Source organism: Tetrao urogallus (assembly GCF_951394365.1).
Source record: "Tetrao urogallus genome assembly, chromosome: 6".
NCBI classification, from domain to species: domain Eukaryota; kingdom Metazoa; phylum Chordata; class Aves; order Galliformes; family Phasianidae; genus Tetrao; species Tetrao urogallus.
In genome coordinates, this window is record NC_136819.1 from 11,547,013 (window position 1) to 11,570,151 (window position 23,139).

Below are 23,139 nucleotides of genomic sequence, written 5' to 3' on the forward strand. Positions count from 1 at the left end.
TTGTACAGTGTAACTACAAACAGAATTGCCTCCAAAGCCCTTTTTTATTTATCAGGGGCTCATGTAGTAAACACATAATTTTGAGACAAAGTCGTATGTTTCAGACAAAACCAGAGGCCTTCTATTCTTTAAGCAGATGTAATCATGATATAACCCTACTGGTGGCCTCATTTTGTATGAGTTACAGCAGTATGACCTGATATAATTTGTATCTAAGACTTCTCTAAAGTGTTCGGTCTCTTAACAAAAGTACTTTACGTATTTGAAATGTCTCCATAGCCTAGTTATTCTGTTTATTTGGAAATACCTATCCATATTCCCAAGTTTCCCTACCCATTTTGCACAAGGTCAGTAAGGAAAGCAGAAAATTTGATACAGGGATAGTAAATTCCAACTCCCTTAGTAGCTATAAAGTTTTGATTTCTCAGCACACACCTACCTGCATTTCTAAGCACACAACTTCTACAGCATGACTTTGGTATCTCCTTTAAGACGGCCTTCGGTGTTAAGGTTTACATGCCAAAACAAGTAAATTCTACACATTTTTCATCACGTAAAATTATTCCATTCTATTTTAAGGCAGTTAAAGTTAAATCAGTCCTGATTCTAAGCAAAAATTTCCAGCAGCACTCATGTTATGTCATTCTGTACTAGCAAAAATGTTTTTGTTTGTACTCATATAAAAGGGAAAGAAAAGCCCGTTGCTTATTAATATCTGCTGAATTGTTTAAGAGGATTTTTAAGATACAAGTTAAAAGAATTTCATAATTTCAATTTCTCCTTTTCATTTAATAGTAGACATTCATTAGGACCCACACACTGTAATAAATTATAATAATTTCAAACAAGAATTAAATTACTAGGTACCCAGTGAAAGAGCCATTTTTTCTTAGGTACCCTGTAATCTAACTGTCAGATTTAAAATCTATTCCCAATCAACTCTTCACAACATTCACATTTATTCATCTATGCTAAATTAATAAAAGGTGTGAATAATACTGACAAAATTGATCATTATTGTTCATGCAGATTTAGAAAATTATAAGGTAATGTAAAATATAAAAGGAATTGAGGGAAACTATTACACTTCTTATAAATAAATTCATCCTATGCAATATGTTGGGTTTTTTTAATCACAAAAACTCTTTAACAAGAATTTATTTCCACTGACTTGAAAAAGCTATCTAATAAGTTGCACATTTCCTAATAAGTATTTTTTTTTTATTTCAAAAATGATCAAAAGTTGATGATGGCTACAATGCAATGTGAGAGTTCACCCAAAATTGTAGATGGCAACGCCGGAGTACCAGGAGCACTACCCAAATGCAGCCTGAGTATAGACATTCTATAGCTTTATCCTCAGGTATGCTGAGCACCTTCCCCAAGGTCCTGAGCTTGGGAGATGCCAAAGTAAATGGGAATTGAGATTGCTCCAGATCTCCTGGAAGCCAGACCTGAGTGAAGCAATTCTGAAAAACAGGGAGAGCATCCCACTCCTTGTATAAACAGATAGAAAAGGGGACAGTGTTCTCCGAGGAATTAAAGATATTACACAATCCTCTTTCCTTACGTACAGACTTATCAGCAACCAGAAGTAACCACTGGCTCTCATTACAGCTCCACATAAAGCCAAAGACAATGTCTATATTAGACTACCCTGTTCTTTGTACATTTGCAGTAATTCCTACCATCTAACCTCACTGACCCTCTCCCCCCGACGGGGATCCCTGCAGATAAAGTAAAGCATGTCAACATCTGTTCCCATTCACACCGATTTTAATTTACAAAAAGAGCTTTGCTATTTTCAGAACAGGCTCTGAAGCACAATGACAGATTTAAGGCCTTTAATGGGGTTGCATTTGAGTGTGTCAGCGTTTCGTACTCACCAGGACTTGATTCTAAGGGGTTGCACCAATGGAAGCTGTGGGGGGTTACGGAGCCACAGCCAAGGGTGTTCTCACTATGGCACTATTTACCTAAGAAACCAGCCGACAAAGTTTTAATGTCCTTAACAAACCTCAGGTTTTGTCGCTTTGGCCAGAAAACAGAGCCTGTGAGCACCAAGGACACAATTCCCACACCAATGCACACCTCAGCAGACCTCAGGACACATTGCTGAGGGCGGGTTTTCCAAACTGCTTCCTCGTGACTTAGCTCTGTTCTTACTGACTTCTGGAGCCACTGGTTTTTGTAAAAGGAAACTGAGGCCAAAGCTTTCTGTGTTTTGCTTCATTAAAAAAGAAAAAAGAAAAAAGAAAAACCAAAGCACTTATGAGTGTCCTGCTCTGCCATGTTATAAACTTCACAATAACTAATAATCATCATTCTAAAGTTCTTTTAAGTCGAATGTATTTATAGATTATTCGTGCTGTAAATCTAAAGAACTTAGACGTCTTTCCGAGAAGAGGCAGAGCTGTAGACTGAAAAGATTACAGTTGTACAAAAATAATCCACAAGGTTTCAGAGAATTCCTGATGACTCAAAATAATTTTTTCCGTCTCCTCAAGAGCTTTCTTTCTTTCTTTCTTTCTTTTTTTTTTTTTAAGATATACAATATGAAGAACAACTTGGAGAAACAATGCACAAGTTGTGTTGTAATCACATAACAGCTAAGACATGAGCAGCTGAGCAGAAGGAAGATGGGCAGTGGAATGCCATACAGCAATCAGCACTGTTGACTAATCAGAATTTGAGACACTAGAAGGTAATAAGGGTATTATAAAGAATGTCTTATTGAAGGAGCAGCTGTTTATGTGTAGCTCACTGTTTAAATGAGTTCCACTAGATTGCCATGGTGTGTTTTGATAAAAATGTTTTGCTCAAAAATAAAAAATAAAAGAGAGGGAAAAAAAAAAGATATCGCATCAGGAACAGCAATCACAAAAGAGCAAATATCTGGATAATGTGAGCACAAGCACATTTACAGGAGCAGTTTTCTAGGTACTGGAGACCTCTAGAAAATGGCACAAATTCAGTGGCCCTGCAAGTTACAAAAGAATATTCATTACTTAGGCAAAGCCTAAATGTCATCTTTGTTAGCCTCCACCACTGAGTGTTGTTGCCATGGGCACAAGAGCTGAGGTGGTTGTGAAGGGTAATAGACAAAGAGGAAAAAACAAGGGAAAGTATAACTGAAAACAACCACAGAGCCATTTCAAGACTGTTACATTTGCACCGGCAGCCAATAAACACAATAAATAAATTCAACCTCATTTACAAAACAAGTCAGTATAATATCCCTCCACATCGGCATTGTAATAAAATTGTGCTATGATCTCAACTAAGAAAATCCAATTAAATAATGTAAAAAGACCAAAAATAGAAGCAATATTCCCAAGGACACCAGTGAAAGCAGACAACTCACCAGACTTCTCAGACAATAATCGTGTTGTTCAAATCTATTTGCCATTGGGCCGTTCAACAGTTTTTGTTTGCTTGTTTCTTTCCAGAAACCAACTTAAAGTTTTGGTTTTCAAAACATCTTTGAACTGCTGAGAACAGGACGAGACTGTCTCAGAGAACTGGAAATTTATCATAATCCATTATTTAAAATATTCTACTTTGGACAGCAAGGGCTTGGTAATATTTAAAAGCAGTCAGCAAGCAGTGGAAACTCTGGTATCTTTTGTAACAGTTCACATGTCAAACTGGCAAAGTGCCCACAGCGTACGGCAGAAAAATCTATTTAATGTCTGCCCCACAAGGCGACATGAGGCTTGATTGGCAGAAAGCAGAGAGTGGCTTTTGATCATGTGTCCTAACAAGCAGTTCCAGCTCCTGTCTCCTCGGCTGAGCGGCTCCACATTACCTATTCAAACAGAAGTGACAGGCCACTGCACTACTCTTTGGCTCTAGTCTCACGCAGTGGGAGCTATGCTGGAGACAGAGCCACTGATTAAATATATCACTTTTTCAAGACAAGCAGGTTGTCTGAATCAAAGTTGGACAGAATAGACTCAACATTATTAAAAGAGGATATAAAACCGGAGCTGAGTGATGTTAGGCCAGTTTGTACAGCCTCAGGGATTCACAGACTGACAAGGGGAATAAGGAACAGCAGAACTCATAAAGCAGGGTCAGAAATTAGCTGTGACACCTTGGCCATTTTCCCATCACTTCAGGGCCACTGTGCTTCAAGTCCTGTAGTCTCTTCTTGGCCTTTTTTTCCATGATTTACTGAGCTCGGAGCGGGAGGGGGAGACATAAAAATCATTAACTACAGAAAGTTGCAAATTGCAGTTTGACAATAAAAAATAAAATATTAGCCACGCTTCACCACCTAATATACAGTCTTTGCTAATTAGATTGGGCCTTTTTCCTTCTATTCTCATCAGCCAAATTATTGTCATCAAATAATTTGTTGATACAGCACTAGCTGCTCTTGCTAAAAGGGATAACTGAAAGCTGGGGGAAATGACTGAATAGAGATGCTTATTATATTGCCGTATTAGTTCATTAACAAATTGGTTTGATTTTTGAGGTTATGTGTCCGGTCACTGTCTGCTGTGTTACAGGATACACAGATGCTGAAAGGCAGCAGACTCGATGTGTTTTTGACTCCTATCAGGCAAACAACATAGATACACCGAAACGTGGAAGAACTGATGCTCCGGCTACATTATTAATTGCTGGCATCACTGAAGATATAACAAAACCCACTAATAAAGCTGCATTTAAGCAGCTAAAAATACAAACAGTCCGCAAAGGAAACTGAAGCAAAGGAAGCTTATTTCAATTAGTAACGCATGTGCATGCCACATCTATAAAATCACTTCGGGGCTATTCAAAGTTCTGTGAAAAATGTTAAAATCATGATACCAGATTTTTTTCTGAATGACTCCTGCAGTAATTCCACTGCAATTAATTAATTGAGTCACCCCAGGAATGAATGTGGTTCAATATTTATTTTTCACTATGACAAGATCTGACACTTTACAAAACCTCTAACTAAACGTGTTAGTTATTGTTTCACTGTAACTATTTAAAAGCAATCTTGCTTGTTATATATTTAAAGTACAGAGTGCCCTTTTAAACAGGAAAAACACAGGTAAATTTGAAGAAAGAGTAGAAAGATCAGAGCCCTGCCTTCACACATAACCCCTATCACACACAGCACGATTGCAAATGCAAGCAGAATTCAGTCCTGGAGTGTTTGTTAGACTAACGAGAAATTCGCTCTCCGATTTTTTGGTGCCATTTCAGACTCTCCAGACTGGTGTGCTCAGAGTTCCTCCAGATGGGAGAAAAAGCCTGCTTGCTTCAACATTTTCAAACAAAAGACAGAGGAGTATTCAATATGGGTGGTTGCTTTTTTGTTGTTTTTTTTTTTAGGTTCAGTGACGATCATGATTCACCATAGAAGGTGATGTCACATCAAGTTCTTTAAGAAACATGAGCAGGCAGCAGTGCATTATCGCTTCACATCAAAATATGGCAAATGGTTATGTAAAGCATTAAGTAAAACAGTTAATAAAAAGGAAGATGAAAATAAACAGGAATTCATAAATAGGGCACTTTGCCCAGGAACTCTGGGCACCTGTGTAAGTAAAACTAAAAATATATTATGATTAATAAAAGAAAACAGCTATTAGACACATTCCAAAATGCTATGTTGTAGAACGAGATATTTTGGCACTGCTTTACTGATTGGCAGCCCATGCCAGTGTGGACTCAGGACAGAAACAGACTGTAATGGGCACTGCCAATTGGGATAGAGCAGTGTGAACAGGAGCTACCTGCAGATGTTTACACAGAACTTGTCCTTATGACTGTATTTAACAAGGGCTGCTGCATTCCTCTTCATGGATCTCACAATCTGAAATCTAGCAACACAGTTCTTTATGTTATTAAACACATAGCAAAGGAGGAAGGTTCTGACGTGTAACGATTAAGTCTTGATTCACTTTGGAGATCCATGTGCCAATCTCTAAATGAGGAAGATGCCGTAATGCAAGGGCTTTTCTGAAAGTAATGCCTCCTGTTTCATTACATTGGTCCATGACATCAGAGGCGGATGTTGGTGGTACAGCAGCAGAGGTTGAACCTTCCCAAAAATATCCCATTACATGTTGTTGTCATGTAACAGATGGCAGAGAAAGGCAGCCTGACAAAATGGCGTCTGACACGGAAGTGCAGATGAAACAAAGATGTATCACTGAATTCCTCCAAGCACAAAAAAAATGGCACCTATTGACATTCATCAACACTTGCTGAATGCCTTTGGAGACCAACCCATGGATGTGAGCACAGTGGGGTGGTAAGTGTTGCAATTCAGCAGTACCAATAGTGACAGTGGGTCACCTCCGCTGGTGCAGATTTTTACAAACATGGCATGCAGGTTCTTCTTCATCACTGGTGAGAAAGTACAGCTAATGGTGGTGACTGCCTTGAAAAAGTGTTCTGTAGTTAAGAATTTATCAAACAGTGTTATTGTGGTCTCTATCTATTGTAGTTTTCATGGAAATAAACAGTAGGCACTAGTTTCAAAGCAACTTATATGTAAATGGAGATTAAAAGGATTTGTCACAATCCAAAATACTTTTATGAATCATAAGAATCGTGTCGTTTAGAACACGGAATTGCATTTTGTTCCTGATTTGTACTTTGCACTTCCTGTTTATGTACTAGCAAGTGAAAGCACATATGCAGGACTAGGATTTGAATTACATGCAAGTTACATACAAACACAGGGCTTGAATATACTACTTTGGAAGCACAGGAAAAAACCTTGTGGGCTTTAAATCTGCCAGATAAGTCCTAAAGTACAGACCTATTGGCTTTAAAATAGACCATGTCCAAGACTACATCTGAGTGCTTCGGCCAGCTCTGGGCTCCCCAGTACAAACAGCACAGGGACCCAGCAAAGGCTGCAAAGATGGCCAGATGACTGGATCATCCCTCATAGGAGATGACTCAAGGAGAGACTGAGAGCATTTAGCCAAGAGAAGAGCTGGCTCCAAGCTATCTTATAAATGGAACTACCTGAAAACAGGAGTAAAGAAAGTGGACCCACGCTCTCTTCAGTGGTACCCAGTGACAGTTCAAGAGATCACGGGAATAAATGAACTGAACATACAGGAAATTCCATTTAAACATGAGACAAATTTTTCTTATTGCAAGGGTGGTCTAACGCTGAACAGTTTGCCAGAGAAGCTGTGGCATTTCCATTCTTGCAGATACCCCCAAATTGCTGGGACCCGGACTTAGGAGAACAGTAGGAGCAACCTACTGTAGGTGACACTGTCCTGTGTGCAGCCTAGACCAAGGCAGTGGCCAGAGGTGCCAGTCTTCCTCAGCCACTCTGCACTCCTCCTTTTTTCTTTTTTTTTTATAGTCCAGATTCTTCCCATCAGAAATTTCATGGAAAATAAAAACAGCTGTAGGATACAGAAATGGTGTAGAGTACTATTTGAAATGGAAAAAACCTGTATTTTTTTATCTCCCTAATGCTGATTTGCACTTAATACACAAAAGTAACAGAGACACTGAATGGATTTAGTCTCCTTTACGTAACATTTGTTTGTAATTAATTAGCACGGCTGAAGACTAATCTTAATAATTGTTTGTTGTTTCCAGTGGAGGCAGGTTTCCCTCATGAAAGTGGCATCTTGGAGTTTCAGACTAAAACACCAAGGTGAGAGTAGCTGTGCTTCCCGTTAGGCAACTGAGACAGCCTGAGCACGGGGCTGCCTCGTGCAGCCAGGTAGTGGATGCCTCAGTCTCTCTTGTGGCGGCCAAATAAAGTTGTCAACATTATTTTTAAGTAATGATAAGGTATCTAAACCAAATACTATATAGTAGAACGAGGAATATATCAGCATTTAAAATGTATATGCTGCCGAGCATTTTTACTGTCATTTCTTTAAGAAAAGCAGATCTAATTAGCTGTATCTCTAAAGTGCGTACCTAGCATTTTTATTATGTATTATAACATTTTGCTTAGAGTTGACATTTTTATTCTGACAAGCACTGTCTGGAGAGCTCTCAATAAATAATACATTTACAATTTTCAGTAAATAAGCACTGGACACAAATCGTTATCCTTACTTACAGCTGCCCCTCTCTAATAGTGCTTTTACAAGTAAGGTGACTATTCAGTCTAATGCAATACTCTCAGTGCTGGAAAGATATTTTCATTCATTACCCCAGTCACAAGCACTTAAAGCACTTTTAGGTCCTGTTGCTAAACAGCAGGAATGGCAAAGCAGATAAGACTAACAAAAACTAAAGTTCACCACCAAAGAAACCTGAGGTCATTCCCCCTCCAGAAAGAAAAAACACAATGGCATACAAGATCAGTCACATTTGAGTCCTATCTTTCCCTCATTTTATTATGTTTACGTTGGCAATGTAAAGAAGGGAATTATTACCATCTAGTCCCTACTGCTAATCTGATGACTACAAAGAGTATTTCGATTCCTGTTTTAAAGCACCATCTGATCATAACATTGTGTCACAGTGCATCAGAAACCAATGGAGTCTGAATTTATCTTCTGCCAAGATTGCACAACTGAAGCAACTTGCCATATTTTCACAGCTATTTACTCACTCATAATCTTCGCCACAGAGCCCAGTGTTATTTGTACCCATTCATACTAGACTTGCTTTTCTTGCTGCCCTAAGGAAAAAGCTGGCTTTTAGCTATGCTTCTTTACAGTGCTTTCATGATTTTCATAACACAAAAAACAGTATAAAGATAGCATATCTTATACCATGTCTTTAAAGGAGACAGAAATCGGATGAGTATACTGCAGAAAATTATATAAAATGGTAACAAGGAGAGAGTTTATCACATGGTAAAAATTTACATTGAATTGTATCCAGGATTGAGATGTTCTGTAGGATTAAAGAAAAGGATGAGGTGAATCCTGAAAGTAATCACATGGGAAAATACACTGGTGAGAAAGTGGCTGGAATAGTCAGTAGATGCTGTCATTGAGCAGATCCCAGTCTGTTTCAGTTTAGTCTATCCTTGTCTACAAGACCAGCTTAGAGATCAAGTCCAGAGGCAATGAGGAAAGGCTGGGAGCTCTTGTTCTAATGGAAAGTATTTTACTTATCTCAGATATTCAAGGTTGAATAAAAACATTTCCCCAGTGTAATGAGAATATCTTAAAATGGTGATACAAAATGTCTAACCAAAAATACTTTAAAGACTTGTAGCTGAAAGGGATTTCCCCATCATCAAAACTGAGAGCTGGGTTTCGGACTCTTCTGCATCAAGACTCTAACTGTGATCAACTCTGTGAATTAGCAAAAGCAGTAGTTTTATAGAGGTGTGGAGGTACAAAGCTTATACAAGAAAAAAAAAATCTGCTTTGGGAAAGAGAACCTTTCAGAAACTCAATAAAATGACATAGATCCAAAATCTAGATACTGTCTGATAATAACCAAGGGGTAGTTTTGCCTGACAGGTCCACATGCAGCTACTTCTCTTCAACTTCTAGCAGATCCTGTTATGACAAATGCTACCATTACCCTCACCACATTTTTGTCAGTGATCTTGTATCAAGAACAAGAATTGAACAGGCATGGAAATTTTAATAGATTTCAGCAAAAAAGATGGTTTCCATGATCTACTGATTTACTCATATAGATTTCTTTCTTCATGATACCTATGTAAAAGCCCGCACTGTTCCCCATTTCTGTGCCATAAAAAAATTTTGCGAACAAAGAAAATCAAAAGGAAATTTTCAGATGTAGCATGAGACATGCAGAAAAATGGTGAAGAATACTATAGGAAATTTTCAGATGTAGCATGAGACATGCAGAAAAATGGTGAAGAATACTATAGTATGTAGTGTAGAGAACCAGAAAAAAAAATGTGAAAAGAAGGTGGAAGGATGACATTTGCCAATTTCTTCAATAAAAATTGTGAGATGGTGTTTAACAATGACAAACTACTTAGAAAGACTTCAAGAATATAAGACAGAAAATAATAACAAAGGAATAAATTCACATTTAACTGGAAGGATAAATAAAAATATTAGAGAAATTATAAACAACTAGATACTGTGCTGTTAAACAAGCGTGATCTGCTTTTTGGAGAAAAAAACAAAATGACCTAAACATATGTTAGGTTATAAGTGTCATTAAAACAAGTTCCTTGAAGTTATTTCTGCTTCAAAGAAGAATGATTTTTTTGACAGAATATGCAAGCAACTCAGAAAGAAATTAGGCTGCATCTTCTTTTAGTTACCAGGGAACTAACCTTAGAAACCACTGTATTTGCATTAATGTTCCTAAATTACTTTAACCTATCAAGACACAGAAATTAGCAGTACATTTCAATAAATGAACTACCAGAAAATTTTAAATCCATGAAGCTTCCCTAAATATTGTAAGAACAAAGGGATATATTTTTTCTAAAACAGAACCACGTATTGCATGAAAAAGAAGGGACAAGCGTGATTTTACAAACATCACTGAATGAAAAAAAGAGAGAGAGGGAGTTGCATATAGTTATATGGAAAAGAGGTAAGCAAAAGCAGCCGTTTAGGAAAATGTGCCACATCTCTCTCCTGTAACTTGATCTGAATCATCTATTCATTGTGTGGACTTCTGGGCAGTGATTTTTTGGAAGCTGGTTGGGAGTTTAGCAGAATAAGCAAATAAATAAAGCAGAAAGTTAATTTTCTTTATTTCTCAATGGAGAAATGTGTATATATTTCTGTGTGCAATACTTCAGTATACTGGACTTTATTCCTTACTGGAATAAAATAAAGATTTTTCTTCGGGAAGTGTAAATCTGGTTTATGTCAATGTAAAAGTAAGCTGTTGATTATTATTAGCTAATGAAGATCAAAGTAGAAAGCAACAAACCACGTAAAACTAGAAAGTCCTAAAACCACTGCTACAGTGTAGTGTTATGTGGTTTTCCCTATTGCATATAAAATTAATATTGCATATGAATCTTTAATTTTTATTTTAGTCATCTTCAGATGTATTATATATCTCAACGAGTTACATATATCCATCCACTGAGAGACAGTACAAACAGGTGCACATGACACAGAATAGATGGGAATTTATGAATATACTGCTCTTTATATAGATGTTCATTATTCCAACATGCATACGTAAATATCTTTGATCTCTGGATGTTCAGCTATGGTCTTCAAGGAGGAAACAAGAATGGGAAGCAGTTTATAAAAAGCTTGTGCCAGAATTCTGAGCTGAGCTTGGTTGAAAAACGATACTGTATACATTGCAGAGAATCAAGGTCAAAAGTGAATTAGGAATCCAGGCCTGAGTAATGAGGGCTTAGCACTTAGCAGAAATGACATGCCCAGTTTCCAGCCCAGAAGTGCCAGCTGACCTGCCAACCTAGCATTCCAGATCTGAAAGGGGGAAATCTGCTCTCCTAGCTACAGACAAGATGTGTACTACTAATTATTGCTCATAGAGGCTTATGTTGAAGTACAGTAGGATAGCTGTCTGGAAGCCAATTCTTAGCCTGAGTCCAGGCAGACTAGGCAATGTAAATCTGTCTTGCAAAAGTAATATAAGCAAGATTCTGAAAGAAGGGCAGAGAAAGGGAGAGCAGTGGTCTGACCATGCTACCTAATACACACTCTTCATGTGAGCTGTAAAGAGATTTAATGCTTAATTTTACTGGAGAACACTATCAAGGAAAAAAGGCCAGAAAAACAATCCTTCTGCTTATTTTTTCTGCTACTGAGATGTATATACTGAAGTTATCCCATAGGTTCTAAAGTCCAGTGTAGCTGATTAAATACCTGTTTATTTCTGACTTCTCCTATTTGATGAGAATATGTCAGAAAAGCCTTTAAATACTCAAATTAACTCTATTATGTTTTGTTTTGCTTTTTTCTAATAGTTACTATTTTCCTATCAACTTTCTAATTCCCAAGTAATTACATATTAGGATTTGGTATTCCCTTAGTGCACTAGGCCATAAAAATATCGTTTATCCTGAGATGTAGATGGTTTCTGTTCAAACTACAACAAATGCTAAAAATTGACCTAAGGTATACACAGCCCGTGTGAGGCACTCATATTCACATTATTACCCACAAGACATGACACTGGCTGAAGCACTATTATTAAAGAGAGATTAAAACAGCTGTACATTATGCTGAAGCACTCACTCTTTCCTTTACAAACAGACGGTCCTGGATTATAAGCAGCACTTGACCATTTAAATCACTACAACAACCAGATTTAACCAGCTGGGCCATATTCTCTTAGGCAATGCCTGTTGACCTCCTCAGTCACAGCTGCTCAGATAAAATTCTCATTAGACAACTTATTTTCAGAAGCTAAAGGACTCTGATTAAATATATCTGTTTAGACAGGATAAAGTCTTTCAGTATGTATTTCTTTCTCCAACCTCCAATGAGGTAGAACAGAGAGCATAAGAGACCCGTAGTATCTAAAGGTGTACCAGAGTGCTTGTTTCACTAGCAATTCATATTATATTCAGACCTTACAGATGGACTAGAAACTTCCATAACTATAATTGAAAGAGACTTGCTGCTGTGCTCTTGTAGGGGTTAGAGCAGATGACTACAATTCTTGACTTCTTATTCCACTTCAAACTGTACAATCAACTTGACATACGACCTCATGTTTGCTCATTTCCCACAGCTACGCCAATGTTCGTGGAGCTCCTCCCTACAAAATGCTAACACAAAATATCCTTTTATTCAAAGGAATGACGCATGATCTCAAGCCCCACAAAACTAACACAGAAGCATACAGCAGGAATAGGTATTTGTTTCCCATAACATTGATTGAATCAATTGCATTCTGTTATCTCAAAAAATCTCTATTTGCTCAGAAAGTCTTTTTTAATTTTGGAAAGCGATTTTGTGGCAGATCAAGACTCCTCAACAGCACTGGCTGCATACCATTTGAAGAAGAGTACTTCAAACAAACCCATTTTAAATGATAGGTGTTAAAGATCATCATATTATATATGCGTGATTAGGCAATGTGGTTTAAAACAGACTGTTAGACAGCAAAACATATTTCTAAGTTCAAACCTCATTCCTCCAACTCAAGGCAGAATCAATTGCAGTACCCACAGTTGCAACAAAGAGCAGAATCTTAAAATAGTAATTATTTTTAAAACTTTATTTTGTCCAAATCAAGTACATATGGAGAGCTTGCTTCGTTTTAGTTCAGAAAAACTTCTGAATATAAAAATAGTTACAGATAAAAATTTTGATATTTCTAGTAAGCACAAAACTTTAACATCATTTTACCTATTTTACCTAACACATTTTACCTAGTGTAAAATTCTGAAGAAATTCCAATCTTTCTACTATTTATTTTTCCACATTGGCTTGGATGATACCAGTCAGATGTTCAATAATTTTCTGTAAGATGAATGTTCATCTATTTTTTTCTAAAGAACATGCTAGGTGCAATGAAAAGAACTTAACATGGAGATCTTTGAACTTATAGGGAGACTTTACAATAATTTTCCAGCATACTCTGCTCCAAAAAAGGCAAGATTATTTCACAGATCACAAATGACCTTTTTCACAGCTGGTGAGAATATTTAGTACAAGAGGCTCAGACTTGGTGAGGGGAATCTCTTTGCTGCGTATATACCAATCTTAAATCAGCTAGTGTATACCAGTACTGAGGAAGCACAGAAAGCTCTCAAGAATTCACAGAAAAATAAGCTACAAAATGCTTGAGTCCCTCAGATATGATTTTAAACTGTTTAAACCCTCTGATGTACATTGTTATTAGCACACCATTCAGCATACTCCAGGAGAAGTCTTAGCTGTGGTGTCACTACAATCAACAGCAACTCGTATATACCCGCAGCAAAGTATGAGCCAAGACCTTTGATTAGCATGGAGTGTTGAACGACTGTTACTGACTGTAAAAAACAACTTTGCCAAACTAACATTTAAAATAGTTTTCCTAGTCTAACCACCAAATCTAAGAAAGCAATTTTTAAAAGAGTGATCTTTACAGCTGAAAACAGACAGATGGTAGTAAAGAATCTGGGACATTCTCTCCTTAGAGATGTTTCACCAGCTTCAGAAAGGACACCTATAGAACACATTCATCTATGTGCTGGCATTTAACAATTGTGCCAAGAAATTTGAAAGCCTACTTCCATCTCTACATGATTTTATTCCATATTTATACTTATTATTGTTTCAGCATCAATTTTAATTGAAATCCACTTTACTAAATGGAGCCAAAGGATCCTAACACACACTGTTGGAAGACTGTGACCACATCATGAAATTCAGGAGCAAAAGCCATTTTGAACTCATTCATATTTCGAAGAAAAACAGAGATCACAAACTTCTACTACCTTGGGATCTATTGCACTACAAATATTCCTCCTGGGTTATTTTTAATGCCACAAAACAACACTGGCAAAAGAACAGACATATCCTCATATTTCCATATCTGTTTCAAAGCCTTCTGCTCCCACACCTTCCCTGGTTCAAATTTGTGTATGAGCTTACAGACCATAAGATGCTGTTACAGAAGTAAACAAGACTTCATTCTACTTGACGTTGTGAAAGAATGTCTTGTTTGACCCTGACCTTGTGCATGTATATACAGATAAACTCATTCTCCAGTTCACTTTAGTAACCATCAAAGAAGAAAGCCCTCACGTAGCCAATGAAAATATCTGAGTAAGGATTGAATATATAAACTGCCTTGCAGCTTCAAGATTTGTCCTCATTTTTATCTCTCTTTTAACACATGTAACAATATCTGAGCAGACTGTTAAAAAAAAAAAAAAAAAAAAGATTTCTTCAGCTGCTTATCTAGATATATAGGTCAGAACTAGAACACTTAAAGCTGTTTCCCATTCTCCTAGCCAGAGATACTGGGTCATTAAGATGATGAAACATGAGTCTTTCTAAAGCAAAATAAAATAGCTTATGTTTTATTCATTCCTATTGTTTAAAATAAACATTTGTCTTTTAAAAGAAAAAGAACAAATTCCACTGAAGAACATCCCTCACGACTCTATAAGCAGTTAAAAATTCATCATAACTTCTCAAGTAAGAATGAGTTTTCAACTAAACCAACATTCTTGCTTTTACTCACGGACAACCAACGCAATTTAGAAAGTTTTGTAAAACAGACGTATTTGTCTTAAATCCCTAATGGATCTCAAACTACCATTGCCATGGTAACCTGTGAATAACTTTATCCTAGCCTTTGCCAATTATGCAATTTTCTGGCTCTTGATACCCAACACATTCTTTATACTATAAAATCTGTAGGGGGTGGGAAAACAATGTCAGTCATATTCACCACATACCTTCTTGCTCAGTCCTGGTCATTTCTTCTAGTTTCTTCTGCTTCAGTGTGTCCACCACATCTGCAAGGCTTCCTTTGCGGCGTTCTGGCGTTCCAAAATTAACACTGGTCATTAGCTCACTCCGGTCACGACTTCCTTCGTCAGGCTTGTGTGGTGAGGTAGAGGTATTTCGGAAGGAATATAGGGAACATAACTTATTACTCTCCGATTCCTGCAAAGAAACAACGCAATGAGAAAGTGTAGGCTATTGTCCTAACATGAGAAGAATCGGAAACAGGTAACAATTGCAAGCATTAGATAATTAGTCTGTTATTCTAAAGAGACAATATAGATCTTCTATTTTCTAAAATGTGTATTACTCCTTGAAATTCTCAGCTTCAGTGCTTCACAGGGACTCTTTTATTTAAGGCCAGTCCTCTCCAGGGTTCTTACTATTGTGTTTCATGCCTGAGATACTCCTCATCAAGGGTTGTGCTTGTCAGAAACAAGCCACTTCAACATTAATTTGATGAATGTGTCAAGCATTTGCAGATTTCTTAAGTGACTCAAGTAAAGGCATTACAGGTAGCATCTTGAGAGAAAATACAGGCAAGGACAAATAATTCCTGGATAGATCTTAGGCTAATGGAAAACAGCATAACTTTAAAATTTGAAAAGTTAGGCCAATAATGACTTAGAAACAAGAAAAACATTTGAATACACTTCACAGTTAAACAAAGCTTACTATCCATCCGTGCTCATTTACTGCTCTTCAGATTACATACTTTTCTTAGAGAGTGATGGTTATTATTGCTTCTCATATACAAAAGCAGATGTTACTTTTTAGACTAATATCGACAAGAATGAGGAAACAGATGAGTTTACATCAGAACAAGTAGTGTATGCTGAAATACATGTACTAGGATTACACGTATGAGAAAATGTATTTTGTAGTCAAAATAGAAGGAAGTTATATAATATAATAAAAAGTGAAGAAAACAGTTCATCTCCTTTGCCAAGAGATAACATCTCTTATAATAGACATAATCAAAAAGCAACCAACAGTGTCCAAATTTCTTCTGTTTTGCAGTATCACCCAAAAGTTGGGCCACACAGGAAATTTTCTGTCTCAGAGTTCTCATCCTCACAACCACAGATATTTGCTGAATTTAGCTAAAAAGGAACAAATCCTTCTGTTTGCCCTTAAAAAAAATCAACCACAGGAATTTCTTACACACTTCTCTTTCCAAAATTATTCTAATTACTCTAATTATAATTTTTAACGATATCAAATCTGAAATGCTAAAAAATCGGGGCAAAAAAAAATCAAGCTTTTTTGTTCACTAAAAGCCTAGTAATGACAGTGCATATATTCAGTGGCATAAAACATATTTTCTTCTAAATAAAGACTTAGAATAAGAGCAGCATTATATTTAAGAATTAAGAGAGAAATTAATAGTTCTATCAAAAAGCATTCTACCCACAGGGCATGATAATATTCCTAGTAATATGAGCTGAGAATTACCCATTTACAGTGCAGAAGAAACACATGTTGGGAAAAGACTCAGGTGAAACAAGGTCTCAAGAAAGATGGATTAGAAAGCATTAACCACTGGCAGCAATGTCATACATAAATTTTAGCTTCAGTCATGAAGTGAAGGAATTATGAATAGCTTGTGCAATACAGCAGAAAGTGCTCACTAACCATGAGCAAGTGTGGTAACTAAGGGCTGTGAACTGCACAGAAGGCAGTGGCAACAAATCGTCATCAAACACAGCAATATGTGATCTGCACAGTACTATTGGTGCCACTGGTGAAGAAGGTAGCATTTGCTACTGAAGCTGAAAATGTATTTATTCACTAAGATGATGCTGTAGCATCTGAGAAGCAACAGCACCCCTGCCAACATAGTAGTTGTGGAGAAAATTACGTAAGCCCAGACGGAGAGGTGACACGGAACAAAATCTTTAACTTCATCATTTCAGCAGTTAAACACTGAACAAATTTTCATCCCAGCCACACATATTCAATAAAGACCCAGATGCCACACAGAAAAAAGATAGCTCAGATGAACTTGGTACAATGCTGAATTATTTTCTTTTAGAAAAGGAAGATTTTCTTAACTTTGATATATTCTGGAAACTGCTTTGCACTTTTCTTAAAACTTGGTAGAAATCATAACAAAGATGAGAAACCATTTTCTAATATTTTTCTAATTTAACGCATGAATTTTCCATAATACATTTCCTTAATGAAGAACATTATGTCACGTGGCATTTTACACATTTGAAGGCCACAATAGAAAAGCATCTTAAATAATTTGGAAGGACTTTGTTCTCCAGAAACCAACATCCTCTTACAGTACAAGAAACATACCCACTAGGCTCAATTCTCAGCAAGGAACACTAAATCTATTGTTTTAGCCAAAGACAAAGAAGAATCTGTGGAGCAAATAGAAATGACTGAATGTTCTTTCTCCTGATAACCTATCCTCTCACTTCTCCGGATGCATACGTGGTGCAGCACAACACTCCTTCACTGCTAATGCAAGACTTTTAAAGTCCCAACTCCGTTAGGAAGCACACTCACATTTCATTTCCTTGCCCAAAAGCCTGAAATGTCCGGAACAGAGATGAGATAAATTTAAGCTCTGTGAATATCACAAACATTCATGGAATTAATGCAAAATGATGCTCTCTAAAAGAATGAGATCCATTCAACTAAATGAGTATCTTATATTACCAGTTTTGTGAGTAAACTGGTACTTTCAGAAACCCAGCAAGGATGGCTGTTTGGCCCCATACTTTTTGAAATCAGAAATGGTTAAAAAGAGTGGTAGGTGGTTTAACAGGAGAACTGCAAAAACCGAAAGGCATTCAAGGATTTAAATGGGCAAATGGAAAAACTGTAGACCAGTCCAGGGTAAATTAGTAAAGTATTTCATCCAATAAAAGCAGAACTCAACTAGAGAAAATATAAATCAGTTGTCTACAATTATCTACAAGAAAGGAAACAATTTCTACAAATAAAATGCAGCAAAAATGAAGTTTTATATGCAATGAATTTTATAGCTACCCAATCAAAATAGATATTTTTACTACTATATATCTGCAATTAGTAGTTTCCTTTTTCATTCCAAGATTATATTAAACTCACATTCATGGCAAAACAAACAGATCAAAATACAGACGAACAAGACAAGCGTTCATTCTGTTGTCTAGAAAGGTGACTCAACTAAATTTGAGTGGCAGTTGTTACTGCAATATTCTATCTGTTCAAAACTAAATAAAGGTTACAGCAAAGTCATGAAGATTTTAATTTTCTTAGTGGATCATCTGGTCTTTCATGGAGGAATTCACATTATCTCTGTGTTTCAACATCCACCACATAACCAAAAGTGCAAATATTCCATACATCAGATGCAGGCCCGATCATCACAAATTTGTCTGTGTGGACATTCAAAAGCTGCATGTAGGTAACCTCCTATCCCAACAGGAAGTATATCTTTATGGTCCAGATATCCTCAGTAGACTTTGTGTGTTGTCTTCCCTACACGCTGGTTGCTTCTTCTTTTGCATTAACACATCAGATATCCTCACTGGAAGATCTGGAGTCCAAAGGTTTTTATTTGCCTACCGCAGTGGTGGCATTTCAAGACTAGCCACCATTAATAACTGAAATGAATAAAAAAACATTTGGAAACGGATTATGATACAAAATTAGAGATGAATCTGACTGCCAAAGAAACAAAATGTATGATTTTATATCTTTAGCCTTCTCCTTTGCTGTTCTGAGTCAGATTTAAATATGTTTCAAGTTGCAAAGGTATTTCCCTCCAAAGATGACTGAAATTGAAAATCTTACTGTCCAGCAGCTAAACCAGAAACTCAGCCCGGACCACTATTCCAGCTGCTTACTATCCAGAAGGGACAAAATCTGAATCTATTTTTGAAATGTGTGCATTTAATATCAAGGTAATGGACATTCTCCCTGTATGCATTTCCATGCCAGCCCATTAGCACAGTCAAAATTTTATTGCAGATTATTCAACACACCGTGCTTTGTGTGTTTGGTTAAAATGTTCTTACTATAACAGATTAAATACCTATTTATAGGCATTAAAATTTAAGATAATGGGGGGAAAAAATCTAAAAAAAAAGCAACAAAAAATCAGATGTGTAATGCATGACTACTACAATACCATGAACAGTTCACACAGGGATATGCAGCGAATGCAAGAAATCATGCTTTTACTTAGTTCTAAGACCCCACTTACCACCTAGTCATATTTAAATGAGAAAACATGAGCATTTCCAATGCGATATGGTCAAAGTTTTCCATTCATCCTTGGCCTTTTTATTAGTGGCAGCATTCTTTTTTAACCAAGCACAATGTTGCTTTGAATATGACTACTTCAACATAAATGGCTTTATCAGTTTTCCAGGCTGTGTGGGGCAGACTACAAGAGGCCAATTGGCCATTCCTTCAGCTTTTCTGTGAATGGTTTAAGTACAGTTTTACTAATGGCAGAAATAATTCTGAACAATTACAAACAAAAGCCAAATGAAGTTGGGGACCCTCAAATAAAGTTGGGGACCCTCTCTGTCCAAATGTATGTTATTTTCTTCTGTTATAGTTACATTAAGATAACATGTATAAATATTTTGACACATCCCTTGCTCTGACACAATGATATTTTAACATGAACATTCACTGTTTCAAATGTTACACTGGTAAGATTCTTTAAAAAGAGAGCTGCCTAGTTTCTCTGCAAAAGAAGTAAAATCTTATGAGTTGTTCTGTTGTTTTTTTGTTGTTGTTGTTGGTTTTTTTTAGTTATTTCTGTTAAAAGGGGATTGAACAAATAATCACTACTTTTACACTAACAATAAATTACATTTTTTTGTGTATTTAGATTTTAACAGCTCAAGTAGCTCCGTTTTCCTCTAGTGGGTCCATTAGTTTTAACAGTGCAAATGAGGGAGTCATGCGGTAATCCATATAAATAAGGGTATTAAAAGTTGACCTTTATTTTTCATATCAGGAAGCTAATGTTTATAGCAATATCTGCACACGAAACCATGACCCGACCTGTGACAACTTTTTTCAAGCCTTTTCACTTGCAAAACAGAGCAAACACATAAAATAACAGTTCCATAGATGACAGACTGTAGGCTAGAACACGAATAAATATTCTTTCTTCTTCCCCCAAATACCCTAAGCACAAATGATCCCTACATTTAAGGACTGAGAAGAGGCACTCTGCAGTTGAGTGTGGGACAGGTCTCTCTTTGGAAGGGTTAAGCACAGATCAACAGTCGGTTGAACAGAATCAATCCTCTGTTGGGAGCCTTAGATGCAGGAGTACACGAGGCTGTGGATTTTAATAATGAGACATCACTGACTCTTTTCAGTGTCACTCTGGGTAGGCAGCATAGCTTCTGCCTCAGAGCTGCTCTCTGAAATTGAGAAAAGAGGAAAACTTGGGACCTGAAACTGTGGGCTGTACAAAGGCAGGGTCATTGTGTTATAGTCAGCAAAGTAAGAAAAACTGCCGTCAAACTTTGATTGAAAGCTGACAACTGTAATCCTACTTAATAGCCAGAGAGAAAGCTGTTTCTGTAAGAGTTTGACTGAATTTGCAGGATGAATGGCCAAGAAGAAGCAGAAAGCAAATATTACTAACATAAAATGTGTTAGCTGAATTGCTTATTTCTATGTGGATGAGGCTTTTCTGTTATAAAGGGATATTTATCTGTCTCTGTATTGAATGGGACACATGTAAACACCCCAGGAAAGTTGGATATCCAGAGTGGTTTTTATTCCAAGTACTAGAGGCATGCTGGCACTTGGAACTAGTCTGGAGTTAACATATAATGAAAGCAAATGTTTACAAAATCATTTCCAATCACTACATTAAAAAAGGTTTCCCATTTTGAGGAATTTAATTAAATAGAATTAAGAGAAATTAAAAATCTAAGTGATAATTTCCAATTCTCATCTGCTTTAAAAAAATAGGAGTTTTATTAAGGAAGATTTATTTAAATCCAAGGCTTGAGAATGACTGCTATGAGCTACTGAGAGAATATGATTTGTAAAGTCTCAGCAAATTATGCTAGTGGGAGGGTAAATGGCAAGTAATGGAATAAAACCTCAAGTCTTTAACTCAGCATTTACTCTGATATAACTTACACTGATTTCACTGCCAGAATATAGGCTGAATGCAGTCTTTTAAACAGCTTGCATTTCACCCTTTATGCTTATCTAGAACTCATTAAGAACTTATACAACAGCAAACATTAGCTCTAGCCCAAGTAAGGATATACTGAAGAATTAAAAGAAGAAAAAAAGATAACACTTACGTAGGTAAAAGGTTTAAAAATGGGATGACAAAATAATCAGGCATACGCAGTATGAACATGACCTTATGAACAGGTCAGTGCAAGACTAGATACCTTTTTTGGAATAGGCTCAAATTCTTTGTTTGATGTATAATACGGCAACTTAATCACTGCAATCCCTTCAAACTGAGCTGCTGGAGCATCTGGAGAATCCAGACTCCAAGTTTTCGGTAGAGAGATTTCTGAAAAGAAGGTTACAATTTAAAAACCTTCTCTTTACAAATAAGAAAGGCTATGAAAAACATTGACAGACATTTTGCTCCCATTTCAGAACAAAAAAATCACCTCAAAATTATTAGATAAATAAGTTGATCGGTCATTTTTATACAGCATACAATTTGCTATCAAATTATATGCATAAAACTCTGTACTTTCTTAAGAGTTAAATGCTGAGTATTTTTTTAATCATCCAAATACCATATGCTTTAGCTCCCTGTGTTTAGGCTGGGCAATAAAACACAACAGTATTGAGACTTTGTGCCCTGGATTTTGGTTAAATGCTCACACTAAGTAAAATGTAATGGAAGAACCATTTGTAGAATGAGTATTTAGATTTATATTCTCATCTAAATTGAAACTAAAGATGCATTGTGATTAGTCCCAGCTGATTAGCACTGTTTACCTTTTCAGTAAATAAAGACACATACTTTATGATGTATGCTGCCAGAAGCTGCCAAATCAAACAAGGACTGTGTGGCTTGGATATTCCAGACCACTTTGTATATATCCAACTTCTTCCTATTAGGTCTTCATAGCTATCCAACTTACAGCTAGATCTATTAGAAATATCAGAATAAAATTTGTATTTATGTTTTTAGCAATATCAAATGCACATGGAAATCCTTCTCTGTATACAGTTACATGACATCTATTACATGTTTTATGTTTCCCTGTTAGCATTTGCAGAGGAATGCATGCAGGAAACCAGCCTGCTGCAAAGAGTACTTGTATTTCTTTAAGGTAAACACTGATGAAACATTTGGAAGATTGAAATAAAAACAAGACATTTATGAGACATAAAGGTATCACATAAAACTGTTGTGAATTAGAATAACATTGGCTGAACCCCAGAACAGATAATCCTTATAAACATGCAGGAATGTTGTAAACTGTATATGAATGTCAGTGATACACTACATTAGGAGATTCATATTACACTTGGTGCTCTGTAAGTCTCGGTCACTGGATTTTTCATGGCCTCAAAGATTAAAATAAATATAAGTAGTATCTTTCCTTCCTCCATTAAGACATGTTATGTACACAGTTTTATTATGCTGGACAGAGATACCAAAGTCTGTTTTTTCTTGAGCTGTCAAAGTACAAAAGAAATGCAAAAAGTCTTTGCACAGATGTAGTAAAGTGTTGGATTTTATCTTTTGGCAGGTGCTCAATATGCAGCCCACATAATCACATGTTAATGACTGGAGTATGTTAATCAGCATGCATACCTGATTCCTTCTTGCCCAAGGAAAAAAATTTAACAA

General features: G+C 36.5%; 1 protein-coding gene across 3 annotated transcripts in view; it reads right to left on the reverse strand.

Annotated features, from left to right (window-relative positions):
* Positions 1-23,139, reverse strand: part of SOX6 (SRY-box transcription factor 6) — a gene marked incomplete at both ends in the record, with an annotated part of 220,615 nt that overhangs the window by 191,288 nt on the left and 6,188 nt on the right. For all 3 annotated transcript variants that reach the window (XM_079536792.1, XM_079536794.1, XM_079536793.1), the window contains one exon: positions 15,275-15,485. In XM_079536792.1, the coding sequence (XP_079392918.1) occupies positions 15,275-15,485 (211 nt within the window). The remainder of the gene's footprint in view (positions 1-15,274; positions 15,486-23,139) is intronic.